The sequence below is a fragment of the Nothobranchius furzeri genome, chromosome 5, assembly GCF_043380555.1.
Source record: "Nothobranchius furzeri strain GRZ-AD chromosome 5, NfurGRZ-RIMD1, whole genome shotgun sequence".
Taxonomy (NCBI): Eukaryota; Metazoa; Chordata; class Actinopteri; order Cyprinodontiformes; family Nothobranchiidae; genus Nothobranchius; species Nothobranchius furzeri.
In genome coordinates, this window is record NC_091745.1 from 49567943 (window position 1) to 49582293 (window position 14351).

General features: G+C 39.9%; 1 protein-coding gene across 6 annotated transcripts in view; it reads left to right on the forward strand.

The window, feature by feature from the left end:
* The window catches only part of LOC107378865 (regulator of G protein signaling 22), a 43113-nt gene that overhangs the window by 20080 nt on the left and 8682 nt on the right, over window positions 1-14351 (forward strand). For 4 of the 6 annotated variants that reach the window (XR_011520503.1, XM_015949326.3, XM_070550849.1 and 1 more), the window contains exons 17-21: window positions 2302-2457; window positions 3760-3939; window positions 4008-4181; window positions 4257-4340; window positions 6220-6378. Coding sequence is in view for 5 of the 6 variants with exons in the window: in XM_015949326.3 (XP_015804812.3) it covers window positions 2302-2457; window positions 3760-3939; window positions 4008-4181; window positions 4257-4340; window positions 6220-6378 (753 nt within the window). In the remaining variant the exon portion in view is untranslated. The remainder of the gene's footprint in view (window positions 1-2301; window positions 2458-3759; window positions 3940-4007; window positions 4182-4256; window positions 4341-6219; window positions 6379-14351) is intronic. The other 2 variants (XM_054741345.2, XM_015949327.3) reach the window with 2 other exon arrangements.

Consider the following 14351-nt stretch of genomic DNA (forward strand, 5'->3'; position numbering starts at 1 on the left):
CCCAATTTTCCATAATACCAAAAATCCTTCCACTTCAATTAGAAGAAATCCAGTAATTATCAGGCCAAAAATCCATGCGTCTTCAATGTCCTCCACGGACAGCTGGGAAAAGCATTTAATATTCCACTCATTCCAGGAATCCAGAATATACATCACCGGGTGCGTTTCATCCAGACAAGTTGGAGCCCCCTGCTCCGTTCTCATTGTTGAGAGAATCTTGTCAATTGTGTTGAATGACCAGTTGACCAAATCCATGATTTAATAAAAATAGAGTTTTCAGGAGGAATGCAGAGGGGTTCTGTGTAGGCAGCCAGGACGAGAGCCTTGGGAAAAGATGAGGGAGAGAAAAGAGAAGTGTCTGTACTCTCCAAGTGCCTGAAGATTTGTACCAAACATTAATATGTTTTTACTTTCTATAGCATGACCTGTTGCAAAGATTATAGTAAACAATACTCACGATGGCTCTGCAAAAAGCGCAGTGAAGTTCAATTAAATCAGTTCAGTTTATTTCTATAGCGCCAAATCATGATGAGTTGTCTCCGGGCACTTTACAGAGTGAACAATACAGGTCAGTTCATTAACCTCGTGGGAGCCAAACTTGTATTTAGTGTGATTTACAAGAAAAAACATATCTAGTTATTACAGATTACTCGACTGTAATTAATGGAAACAAAATTACTACAATTAAAATACAATAAAAATGTCAGATAACCTAAAAAAGAAAGACAACAAAAACAGTAAATTAAAGTCAATATAAAGGGTCTATAAATAATAACAAAAAGGTCAGAGTAGAAGAGAATAAAATTTTGAAGTGCAAGTAGCTAATGTCCACATATGTGGACACAGGGCCCTAGGAAGTCAAGCCAATCAGTAAAAAGTTTCCTATATAAGGAACCCAGCAGGTTTCATCGAGTCACTGACTTGTGCCAGTGACTTTACAGCAATCCTCATACTAAGCAAGCATGCAGCGACAGTGGAGAGGAAAACTCCCTTTTAACAGGAAGAAACCTCCAGAGGATCCTGGCTCAGCATAAGCAGCCATCCACCATGACTCACGGGATGGAGAAGACAGCACACACACACGCACGCACACGCACACACACACCATATATACCAAGTCATGTTTCTATGGTTACGTTGTGATTTCTTAGTAAATATTGTATTTGGTGAGAGATAAACTTTATTGTATTTATCCTAGTGAATATTTAATTAAACTGGTAAACTAGTAGTAGCACATTCAATGTCAAAGAGAGTAAAATGTATTAATAATTATTTATTATTAGGAGAGGGAGAATGTTAAGTGGTTAGCAGTGTGCCAACCAATGCATGATCCGATCTGTGAGAATACCTAACTCTTGACCTGCCACCGTTGTCACATTTCAAATCATTTTGTAAGCAACTGAGGAAGAAAATGTGATCACATGTACCCTGTGTGCTTGTGGTGATCCCATGGAAACATATTTTCATCTTTGAGTACATCACTCTGAGTTTCCCTCAAAAGACAGGAAATTTGTATTCCAGCTTCATAAGGAGCATCCCTACAGTGCCTCTAAGTGCTGTGACTGAGCTGATTCTCTCAGGCAGAAACACATAAACCTCAGATTCTCCCCGTCTCATGCTATCAAGTTTACTATGTTTAGCGATGCAGCTCCTCATTAAGTAATGAGGGACAGATGCAGTTTAACATTACACAGTGGAGAGGGAGATGGGTCTGAGCGTGGAAAAGTCGATTAAAAGGTGATGAAGAGGACAGAAGATCAGAGTGAGAGACGTCAGAGACGCTCAGAAGGGTTAAGGAAACAAAAACGATGGAGATTCAAACTAAAACGGACCAAGTCAGAGCAGAAGATATGGTTAGTGTCTCATGTTAGTCCTAGTTTACAAAGTGTCTGACCTTTGGCCTTTGTGTGTCTTGTGTTTCTATGTGGGCAGACAGGCTCGACAGTGACCAGCCTGGGGAGACATTAGGGATGCTTCTGAGGAATCTAAACAAATTTAAACAGAGACAAATAAAGCATATCCTGGCCTGAGGGGTTTAAACACTGGCTTCAGCCTTAAGATCACTTTTCTAAAGCTGGACCCTGGAAAAGCATCAATAAAATGTATCTTTCTGAAGTAGATTATTGAGTTACTCGGCTCAGTTTATGTTCTTCCTCCTCATTATATAAAGTCTGGGGAGCAACACACACTCCTAATAAAGAATTGTACATGATATAATATCTTTATGACTGCTATCACTATTTTTAGAAACATAACATTAATTTAATGAAGTAGTATCTAAAGGTGGTTTTCTCTCTGCAGGCCCAGGGTTCACAGACCAGCGGTCCAGAGGAGATCCTGCTTCAGCAGGTTCTGCTGAACCCAGACAGCTGCCAGAAGTTTGAGCTCTTTGTTTCATCAAAGGGAGAGTTTCTGGAAAACGATGCACGATTCTGGGTGGAGGTCCAGAAATACAAGGTAAAATATGAACATTCAGTCTCAAGGCAGTTTCTAATCCTCCTTGAACTGTCACCTTAAGCCGGGCGTACACTGTACGACTTTTTCACTTTTTTGAGCAGATTTTCCACTCCTGCGAGAATCCACAAGATCGGGGCGAGTTTTGCGCTGAGCGTCGTGTAGTGTACAGGGGGTTACGAGAGGCGATTAACACCACGTGACCAGCTACCGATCAGCAATCGTGAGCTCGCACAAACTTCTGGCATGTTTGAAATTTTGCTCGTCCCTCGTGAGGGTATCGCACTGTTGAAGTGGCGCTGTGAGCAGCTGCGACCCAAAAAGTATCAGAACCGCTCACGGTGCATGCGCAATCCTGCATCAACACCGCTCACCCGCTATTTCCCTAATAACACACGTTGTTCGTTTTTATTTCTACACGTTTTTTTTACACACAAAGATTGTCAAGAAAGCGTGTTTGTCGTGTTCATGCCAAATGAAACTGAGCACAAAACACGGATTTACTTTTATTTCGTTTTCCTCATCCAACCCCCATAAATCCCTGTGTGTCCCCCTGCAGCACTCCCGAAGGACAACAGGCAAAACAAGACAAAAAAGTTTGACGTGTTGTGTAAAAACTGATATTTTTAGCATATTTTTTAGGTCCGACGTGTTGCTACCAGACGTACAGTGTGAGCACATGGCTCGTGAGATCTGCCCTGCGAGGAAGTCGTACAGTTTGAGCTGAAGCTGAGTGCTACGAGTGAAAAAGTCGCACAGTGTCCGCCCAGCTTTACCTGGTGAAGGAGTTTATGTACCCTAATGACCCTAGGAGCTATGTTGTCCAGGGTCATTAGGTTTGGATGTTGCCCCTTCACTTTTTGAATCTATGCCACGAAGAATTAAGGCAGTTCTGAAGGAAAAAGGGTATCTAACACAGTACTAGCAAGGCGTACCCAAGAAAGTGGCCAGTGAGTGTATTTTATATATAAATTGTTTTATTGCTTGAAATAAATAAAGTAAATCCAGGGGGAGCTGTTTTAATATCAGTCACCTCCCTGGAGAGAAGGCCCAGATTTGGCTGGTTTACAGGTCTTCTCAGCTCTGGGAACTGCTTGAGATCCCTCTTGAGGAGCTGGATATGACTGTGGAGTCTCTACAACTCAGCTTAGGACAAGTGGAATGAAATGGATGGATGGATTTAGTCTGAATTACAGAGTTAATCATGATAGATCTGGTCTTAGTTGTCCGACGTCAAATGGAAAGATCACACTACTGCTCCTAAGTGCTGCCACCATTTTATTCTTGTGTTCTTCTCGTCTGCAGGATTTATTTCACTCCCACTGTGACGAGGGCGTCCTCCAGAACAAAATCTCTGTTCTCATCGACTGTTTCATCCACACCTGCATGTCCCCCCCTCTGCGGATAGACGTCCCTCCAGACCAGGTGCAGCGGATTCTGGAGAAACGCTATGAGGTGGACCCTTACATCTTCAGAGAGGCACAGGTATGGTGTTACTGTGTAAATACAGAGGACATCTGTGTGTTCTTCATGTTGCCTATTTGCTCATTTAGATGTCAGTGTTTGATAAGTTGCTGAGGTTTTGGCCCGAGTTCCAGGAGCTTAGCAGCAGTCTCTCAGACGAGCAGCTTCTTGCTTTGCTGCAGAGGAAGCAGCAACAATACAGAGCCAAAAGACGGAGACAGAAAAGCAAAGAGGAGGAGATAGCCGCAATGAGAATCACACTGGTAGGAGAAAATATATATAATTATAGGAATTTACAAAATTCCTGAAATAATCCAGTCTAACTTCTTTTTGTACAGGAAGAGCTGGAGAGACGGTTAGAGGAGGATGAGACGGATCAAGATGATTTAAAAAGAAAAGAAAAAAGACAAAATTCATCAAAGGTAAACAAGTAGAAATGTGTTTAAACCGAAGTTAGCTGTGACTACTATGCTTTAAAGAAATACTTTGTGTTTGTAGAGGTAAAGGGTGTTGTAGATTTTCAGCAAGGCTTGATTCTGGGGAGACAGTCAGGTTTTATTCAGGATGCTCCAGCATCTGCACAACGTCATCACATAATCAACTCCACCATTTCTGTATTTATTTATTATCCATTCAAGATTATTTTCCCACACTAGGACTTATGTAGCTGCAGAGTTTGTAATACACATTACAGTTTTCATACGATAGTTATGTTTGTTAAGGGATCAAATCCATCCTAACCTGAAAGTCATTTGAAAGCTGTCTTTTGTATTTACTCAGATTAAATTAGTCTGACATAGAAATTTGTTTTCTTCTTCTTCTTTTGAACAAGGTCTTTTTATACAACTCTGCACAAAAACCGTGGTGTTGCTGGACATTTTGCTCAGTTTTATGGCTTTTTGTCAGACTGTGAACCAGTGACTCAGCCCCCTAGCTAATCAGCAGTCAGAATCATGATGTTGGCCCAACTCAACCTTACCAGGTACCTCAACAAAACAGGGGCTAAAAATGGGGGAGAAAGTGGAGGGGAAAATACCAAACCGTTCCTTTGGAAACTGTGGTCAGGACGAGCTGCACTGGTCCGAGTAGTAGTGCTCCTGGAAAATTAGCTTTAGTCTGTCCACCCATTATGAGGTAATGTGAGATGTCAGGTAACTGAGAAAACAACCTAGTGAAAAAGGAGTGATCATCCCTATTTGATACCGATACTAGGACAACTGGGTGTCACAATTATACTACAACACCCTGCAGAATCTTTATGTTCACTGGAAACAGTCAATTGTACATTATTACTAATGTTGATAACAACCCTCCCTAGATTTAGAGCCATAAGTTGACTGAAACACCCGACCAGACAATTTTTTCCTAAAATGAGATTCATCTACTGAACAAATACATTTCTCCTGAAAAAGGCAATATTTGACTGAGAAACTTCACCACCTTAAAGGCATGTGTGTGTGTTTGTTTATGACTTGGCTTTAAACACCCGCTTTAGACTTGGGATCAATTTTGGTGATCATGTTACTTATTCATGTATGTATGTACGTATGTATGTATGTATTTATTAATTTCTGCTTATGTAGTTATGTAAGGCAAGGCAGCTCTATTTGTATAACACACATCATACACAAAAGCTATTCAGTGTGCAGAAGCAAGAACAAAACATTAAAATCAACGTGACAACATAAAACAGCAGATTTTAAAATCAAATTTAAAATACACATAAAAATTAGATGTAAAAATAAAATAAAAGACAAGGTTAAGGAAGGTGGAGTATAAGGATAATTTTTTCAAAGGCTGATGAATACATGAAAGCTTAAAATTGAGATTTTAAAGGTTTCTAGAATTGGGGCCTATTGAGGTCACGAGGAAGCTGATTCCATCTGTCAGCAGCATAGTAGCTAAAAGCAGCTTCGCCCTGCTTGGTTCTGACCCGGTTCTACCAGCTGACTACTTCCCAAGGATTTCAGAGCTCTGCTGGGAGGACCAACATGTGTTTTGGACCCATGCTATTGAGTGATTTATAAACTAGCATAAGCACTTTAAAATAGATTCTGTAGTTTACTGGTAACCAGTGCAGAGATTTGAGAACATTCAGTACCTTTATTTGGTACAAGTACACAACCAGTCCAAATAAACATGTGAAATCATTTTAGAAGGTCTGGTTAGCAACCTTTCTTAACAAAGGCTTGTCACTGACAAACTATCTTTAGCACAGTAACTTTTATGTTTAAAAATTTTAAAACATACTGGCAAACAATATTTTCAAACTTTGTTACTGAAGGTGGTCTTATTTCTCAGCAGGCCCAGGGTTCACACACAAACAGTCCAGATGAGATCCTGCTTAGACAGGTTTTGCTCAACCCCACCAGCTGCCTGAAGTTTGAGCTCTTTGTCTCGTCAAAGGGAGAGTTTCTGGAAAACGATGCACGATTCTGGGTGGAGGTCCAGAAATACAAGGTAAAATATGAACATTCAGTCTCAAGGCAGTTTCTGATCCTCCTTGAACTGCCACCTTAAGCCGGGCGTACACTGTACGACTTTTTCACTTTTTTGAGCCAAGTTTCCACTCCTGTGAGAATCCACAAGATCGGGGCGAGTTTTGCGCTGAGCGTCGTGTAGTGTACAGGGGGTTACGAGAGGCGATTAACACCACGTGACCAGCTACCGATCAGCAATCGTGAGCTCGCACAAACTTCTGGCGTGTTTGAAATTTCGCTCATCCCTCGTGAGGGTATCGCACTGTTGAAGTGGCGCTGCGAGCAGCTGCGACCCAAAGAGTATCAGAACCGCTCACGGCGCATGCGCAATCGTGCATCAACACCGCTCACCCGCTATTTCCCTAATAACACACGTTGTTCGTTTTTATTTCTACACGTTTTTTTTACACACAAAGATTGTCAAGAAAGCGTGTTTGTCGTGTTCATGCCAAATGAAAATAAGAATAGAATAGTAAATAAGAATGTGTACCACCTCTTTCAACAAAACCCAACCAACTTTGTTGCTATGGTTGTTGCTGACAAGCACCTGAGCTTTTAAGATTGTTTATTGCCTCGCTAACTAGCTAAAATGCTACTGTATGTTAGCTTTGGCCAGATTTTAAGATCATCCTCCCACTCCTCTGGTGCAGTAGGCATGAGTGTAACGGTGTCCTGTTTGAGCGGTGACAGCTGGTATTTCTTATAAAAAGAGGATTTGCGTGAAAGGATTGCATTGTCTCATTGTAAACCAATGCAGACCGGACGTTGTTTACGTCTTTCGCGCAAAGCATCACGGGCCGTATGAATAACGTGGATAGAGACTTAATAGTTATAATATTTAGGGAACGTTATTAAAGAGACCCTTATTGTAGTGTTTCTCAGAAGTCCAATTACAAAACACTTCTATGAAGTTGTTAGGACTCTTAGTGATATGTTAGTTCTGTTTATTTCTTATGTTTTGTTTTTGTGAAATTAAAAACTTCTGCAAGGCTTCAACAAGATTCTGGTCCACCATCGGGCGTCTCAGGAGTGGAAAGCAGTGTGCTACCAACACTGTTTACAATGGTGACGGTGTGCTGCTGACCTCGAATCAGGACGTTGTGGATCAGCTGGCGAAGTACTTTGAAGACCTCCTTAATCCCACCAGCACATCTTTCACAGAGAAAGCAGAGTCTGGGACTTTGGGTTGGACTCACCAATCTCTGGAGCCAAGGTCACTGAGTAGGGATGGGTACCTTTGACATTTGAATCAATACGGTACCAATTCCCAGTACCTACGAATCAATACAGATACCTAAAGGTTGACTATGGAACATGGACAAGCTGGTGAACTCTGGTGTTCAAAGGTGGTATTGCAATAACAGGACTAATTTTTCTAGCCGCCGGGATGTTGCCGACATGTTCCAGCAACATGTTCAGAGACAAATCGTACAGGATAAGGACTAACTTGTACTAATACGTTTATTTTACAACAGTATTTACCGTTTGAACATCTTCTGGACTCAGAATCAGCTGCTTGACTTGTCAAGTCTGGTATTTTACACCGTCCCTCCCGACCTTGCCTTGCTGAGTAGACTTTTTAGCGCAGCAGTGCCCTCTAGTGTCTGATAGATGTAAACAAACAGTGTCGTGCCCGACGGAATAAAAATGTGATTATTTATCTTTTTAAATATAAGAGAAACTATATTCATTCTCCACACCTCTTAACGCCCCATGGAGGTATATATTTTTTTAAATATAGCTTTTTTATTAAAATGTTCCAATTCCCATACATTTGAGTGTTTAATAATCATTTAAAATCTCTCTACATTTTTCTCAATATATATAACCGATCCATCCATCCATCCATTTTCAACCACTTATCTGGAGTCGGGTCGTGGGGGCAGCAGCCTAGGCCAGCTCCTCTGAGGGAATCCCAACGTGTTCCCTGGCCAGCTGAGAGACGTAGTCCCTCCAATGTGTCCTGGGTCTCCCTTTAAGTCTCCTCCCAGTCGGACGTGCCCAGAAAACCTCACCAAGGAGGCGTCCAGGAGGCATCCTGACCAGATGCCCGAGCCACCTTACCTGGTTCCTCTCAATGTGGAGGAGCAGCGGGTCTACTCCGAGCCCCTCCCGGATGACCAAACTTCTCACCCTATCTCTAAGCGAGAGCCCAGCCACCCTGCGGAGAAAGCTCATTTTGGCTGCTTGTATCCGTGATCTCATTCTTTCGGTCACTTCCCAAAGCTCGTGACCAAAGGTGAGGGTAGGAACATAGATCGACCGGTAAATCGAGAGCTTTGCCTTCCGGCTCAGCTCTCTCTTCACCACAACAGATTGGTACAATGCCCGCATCACTGCAGGTGCTGCACCAATCTGCCTATTGATCTCACGCTCCATGTTTTCCTCACTCATCAACAAGACCCCGAGATACTTAAACTCCTCTACTTGAGGCAGGACCTCATCCCTGATCCAGAGAAGGCATTCATCCCTGATCCAGAGAAGGCATTCTACCCTTTTCTGACTCAAGACCATGGTCTCGGATTTAGAGGAGCTGATTCTCATCCCAGCCGCTTCACACTCTGCTGCGAACCGCTCCAGTGAAAGCTGGAGATTATGTTCTGATGGAGCCAAAAGGACCACATCATCTGCAAAAATCAGAGACCTGATCCTTATTCCACAAAAAGGGTTCCCTTCAACACCTTGGCTGCACCTAGAAATCCTGTACATAAAAGTTATGAACAGAATCAGTGACAAAGGGCAGCCTTGGTGGAGTTCAACTCTTAATGGAAAGGAGCCCGACTTACTGTTGGCAATGTGGACCAAGCTCTGACACCGGCCATACAGGGACCTAACAGCTGGCCCCCTGGGGGACGCGGTTGATCGCCTTCTCCAAATCCACAAAACACATGTTAGATTGGTTGGGCAAACTCGCACGCACCCTCCAGGATCCCCCTAAGTTTATCGAGCTGGTCCAGTTTTCCACGGCCAAGACGAAAACCATATTGTTCCTCCTTAATCCGAGGTTCAACAATCCAGCAGACCCTCCTCTCCAGAATCCCCTCTGTAGTTGGAACACACTCTACGGTCCCCCCTTTTAACCCTCCCACTGTCTTTATGGGTGACCCCCCGTGAGGAAAGTTGACCATTGAGCAGGATTGATGGTTTATCTCTTGAGGTCCACTTGGCAGGGGTGAGGTGGTGCTCACTTTTTTTTTTTTTTTTATAGTGAATGAAAGTTTAATGAGAAATTAAAATCAATAGTACAATATAATATAACAAAGAAACATTTGCAGGTTTACAAGCAAACACACAACTTACACAATGCTAAGAATGGGCGCAGGCAGAAGCATAAGCTTATAAGCCCAGCCCCCCAAACCCTTTGAACTTAAACAAAATTTTAGAATAGCATACCGATTCCATAATTTTTACATCATGTTTGAAATGTATGGGAATATATTCAAATCCCCATTCTAGCTTTATAAAAAAAAAAAAGACCTTTAATGTTTTATGCATTTTTTCATTGACTTGATTCATAATATTTAATCACATTTGATTTAAACATACCCTTAAACTTTACCATTGTTGAACAATCTTTTTGCTCCTGGTCTAATTTATTCCACACATCAACCCCAACACAAGAAATACAAAGTTGTTTCATTTTAGTTCTTACTTTAGGCTTTCTAAACATTTTATATCCTCTGAGATCATAAACACTCTCTCTGATCTGGAACAGATCCTGAATTTGTTTTGGCATCAAATTATACATCACTTTATACATAAACTGTGCAGTTCTTAATGTAACTAATTCTCTTAGCTTTAATACTTTTAAACGAGTAAAAAGTAAATGTGTATGCTCTCTACAAGCTGCTTTATTTACAAGTCGGATTGCTCTCTTTTGAATTATAAACAAAGGCTTTAAGTGGGTTTCGTAGGTATTTCCCCACACTTCAACACAATACATGAAATAAGGCAGAAATAAGGAACAATACAAAAGATATAAAGCTTTTTCATCTAAAAATTCTTTAACTTTATAGAGAACTGCTAATGATTTCGATAACTTTGCTTTAATTGAGTCAATATGCGGTTTCCAACTTAACTTTTTTTCTATGGTTACGCCAAGAAATTTTATTTCATTCGCTCTTTCAATTTCTGTATTATTTATTTTGAGATTTGTATCCACTGTAATTGCTCTATTAGTAAATATGATAAATTTTGTTTTATTTAAATTTAAAGTTAATTTATTTAAGTTAAACAAACACTTTAATGCATTTAATTCTTTCTCAACCTTGTCCATTAATGTTATTAAATCTTTCCCAAAACTTAGAACATTAGTATCATCTGCAAATAGTATGAAATGCAATGTTTTAGAAACTAAACATATGTCATTAATATAAAGAATAAACAACAAGGGACCCAACACTGACCACTGTGGGATACCGGTGGTCACTGTCAGTAGCTGTGAATCAGTGTTGTTAATGTGGACATATTGGAGTCTGTTCTCTAAATAACTCTTAATCCAGTCATAGGCCATACCCCTGATGCCATATCTACACAATTTTTTTATTAATAAGTCATGATTAACAGTATCAAAAGCTTTGGTCAGGTCTAAGAAGACCCCAACAGCATATTGTTTGTTGTAAATTGCATCAGATATTTTCTCCACTAGATCAACAATTGCCAGAGAAGTTGTCCGATCACGTCTAAAACCATATTGCTGTTCAGAAAGAATATCATGATGCTCAATAAAGTCATACAATCTTTTATGAAATATTGTTTCTAGTATTTTGGAGAACTGAGATAAAATAGAAATTGGTCTATAATTAGAAAAGTCATGTTTGTCTCCAGCCTTATAGATAGGAATGACTTTTGCAACCTTCATCCTTTCAGGAAATCTTCCTGATTGGAGAGACTGGTTACAAATATGTGTAAGTGGTTTGGCTATAATCTCAATGATTTATTTTACAACCGACATATCAAATCCATGTAAATCTGCTGACTTTTTACTTTTAAATGTTTTAACAACTGTTATAACTTCATTTTCATTTGTGCCTTGAATAAATATGGTTTTGTCTAAATTTGTTATTTTACTCACAGCATCAGCATCTAATTTAGTATTTGATATATCCTTTGCCAAATTTGGCCCAATTTTGGTAAAATACTTATTGAATTAATTTGCTATTTCTTTAGACTGATAAATTTCTTGATTGTCTTTTGTTAGAAAAATATTTGGAAGACTATTGGTTCCACTACCCTTTTTTATTACATCATTTAATATGCGCCACGTATTTCTAATGTTAGATTTATTTCCTTCCAATAATTTGCTATAATAATTTCTTTTACTAGATCTCATAATACTTATTAATTTATTCTTGTATATCTTGTAATTCTGTTCTGCTTCCTCCGTTCTTTTCTTTAAAAAGTCTTTATACAGCTTATTTTTTTTCCTGCAAGCCTTCTGAATCCCCTTAGTTATCCACGGCTTTTTAGCATATTTATTCTTATCCACCTTATAAAGCAAAGGGCAGTTTTTTTCATAAAGAGAAGTTATAATATTTAAAAATTTTCCATAAGCCATATTTACATCTTCCACATAAACCTCCTCCCAATTTTGTTCCATTAAGTCAGTTTTAAATGAATTTACTGCTTCTTGATTTTTTAGCCTTGTAACAACCACAGATTCACTTTGAGTAGTTACAGTTGTCCTTTGTACAACTGTGAAAACCGGTAAATGATCAGACATATCGGTAATTACAAGACCACTTAACACATCATATTCAAGAATATTTGTAAAAATATTGTCGATCAGTGTCGCACTAGTTTTTGTAATTCGAGTTGGCCGAGTTATTAGTGGATACAGTCCCAAACTAAACATGGAATTAATGAACTCTGTATTTGCATTTTGCATTTTAGGATTCAACAGGTCAATGTTAAAATCCCCACAGACAAAACACATTTTTCTGTTGATTATATCATCATACATATCAACTATTTTTTCTTTAAACATTTCAACACAAGATCCTGGTTTCCTATACATACAACTGACTAACACATTCTTAGACTTTTCTATTTGTATTTCCACAGATACACACTTCATAATGTTATCCATAACTAATGTCATATCACCCACCAATCTACTTTGAAAGTTTTTATCAATATACAAAGCCACACCCCCACCTTTTTTGCAATCTCTACTTGTGGAAAACATATTATATCCTTCAATTTGAAACATAGATATCCTCCCTTCCTGGAGCCATGTCTCAGAGATTGCTATTACAGTAAATGGATGATTTGATTGCTTCAAACATTGCATAATCTTCACAAAATTTGAATTTAGACTTCTACAATTGAAATGTATAACAGATAATTTACCTTTTATAGTGACATTATGTTCAAACTGGTCTTCAGTATAGTATTCACAATGATTTTGTACTCTAGTGTAAAAATTGTTATCTGGGTCAATGTCATCCTGCATATCCTGTGGTTTATATTCTGTGTAGTCAAACCTTTGCAATTGTAAATTTTCATAACTTGAATTACCAGTCTCTGTTCTTACTGTATTGAGAGTTGAATAATCCAGATTCTTCATATATCTTCTTGTTGTATCATCCATGCGTGAAGTTGGTTGTCTTCCTCTTGTTCATCCTTGGTGATCCACAGCAGACGTATGTCATTTGTATTGATCAAGTTCTTTAATATCTCTGATGACCATCACTTTTGCCTGCTCCGGGGGACCATTTAGCTTTATCAGTACTTTGCAGTTTCTTGTCCAAGTGTCATGGATCTTCTTTTCTTTTCTCAGGATCCTTGCTTGCCTTGCGATTTCTGAGTTTCTTTTCGTAAGATGCTCATTTACATATACACTTGTACCCTTTAATTTTTTTGCATTCCTCAGCACCTCCATTTTACATTTTCTACTGGCAAGCCTGATCACAATGGTTGATGTTTTACTATGTTTTTGAGCCAATGAGTGACAAGCCACAATGTCTTTACTGGATATTGCAATATCTTTGCTGTTGAAAAATTTGATCACCTGATCCTCAAGTGAGGGAGAACCTGGAGGATGAGTAGCAGTGATTTCAATGTCTTTTCCCCCGTCACAGGCTGCGGCCTGTGCATAGGTACGGTGTATTTCCAGGCCTGATATCAAGAGATCATCCAACCTTGAATGTTGCTCCAACTCGTCAACCCTCCGTTCAAGCAGCTCAATTTTTTTGTCCTTTTCTTGTATTAAAGCCTTAAGTTGCTTGACTTCTTTCAATACCTCCTGTAGGCCGCTTTGCTGTTTTGCCACTTTAGTTATCTCATGTGACATGAAATTCAAGGACTTTTTTATCTCCTCCATATCTTGGACCAGATTCTCCATAGACATCGTTGTTCCAAACAGTTTCCTTGGATGGTTAACTTTATGGCGTTGTCAGATTCCCAGCTGGTTGGAACATGTGCCGAAAAAAATATGTCCAACACTTCATGTATCGAATAAATGTTCAATACTTCATCTAGCTCAAAAATGGTTTAAGCCAAAGGTTTCTAATTACTTAAGCCACAAAAAAGCAATCTTAGAAAAGGTGGATGTTGTCTTATTTTGCTGATATTCATATATTAGGAAAGCTCAGCAATCTCACCACACCTACTCGGCAGCCATCTTGGATTCCTCCACTTCTCACCCCTGTCACATGGACCCAAGGGATAAACCATCAGCCCTGCTCAATGGTCAACTTTCCTCGCGGGGTCACACCCATTAGGACAGTGGGAGGGTTAAATAGGGGGACCACCACCCCGGTCTGCCAATCCAGTGGAACTGCCCCCGATGTCAACGCGATACTGCAGACCCGCATTAGCAAACACTGCCCCACAACATCCAGATTCTTAGGAAACTCCGGGCGGCTCTCATCCACCCCCGGGGCCTTGCCACTGAGGAGCTTTTTGACCACATCAGTTACCTTGGCCCCAGAAATTTGAGTTCAACCCAAA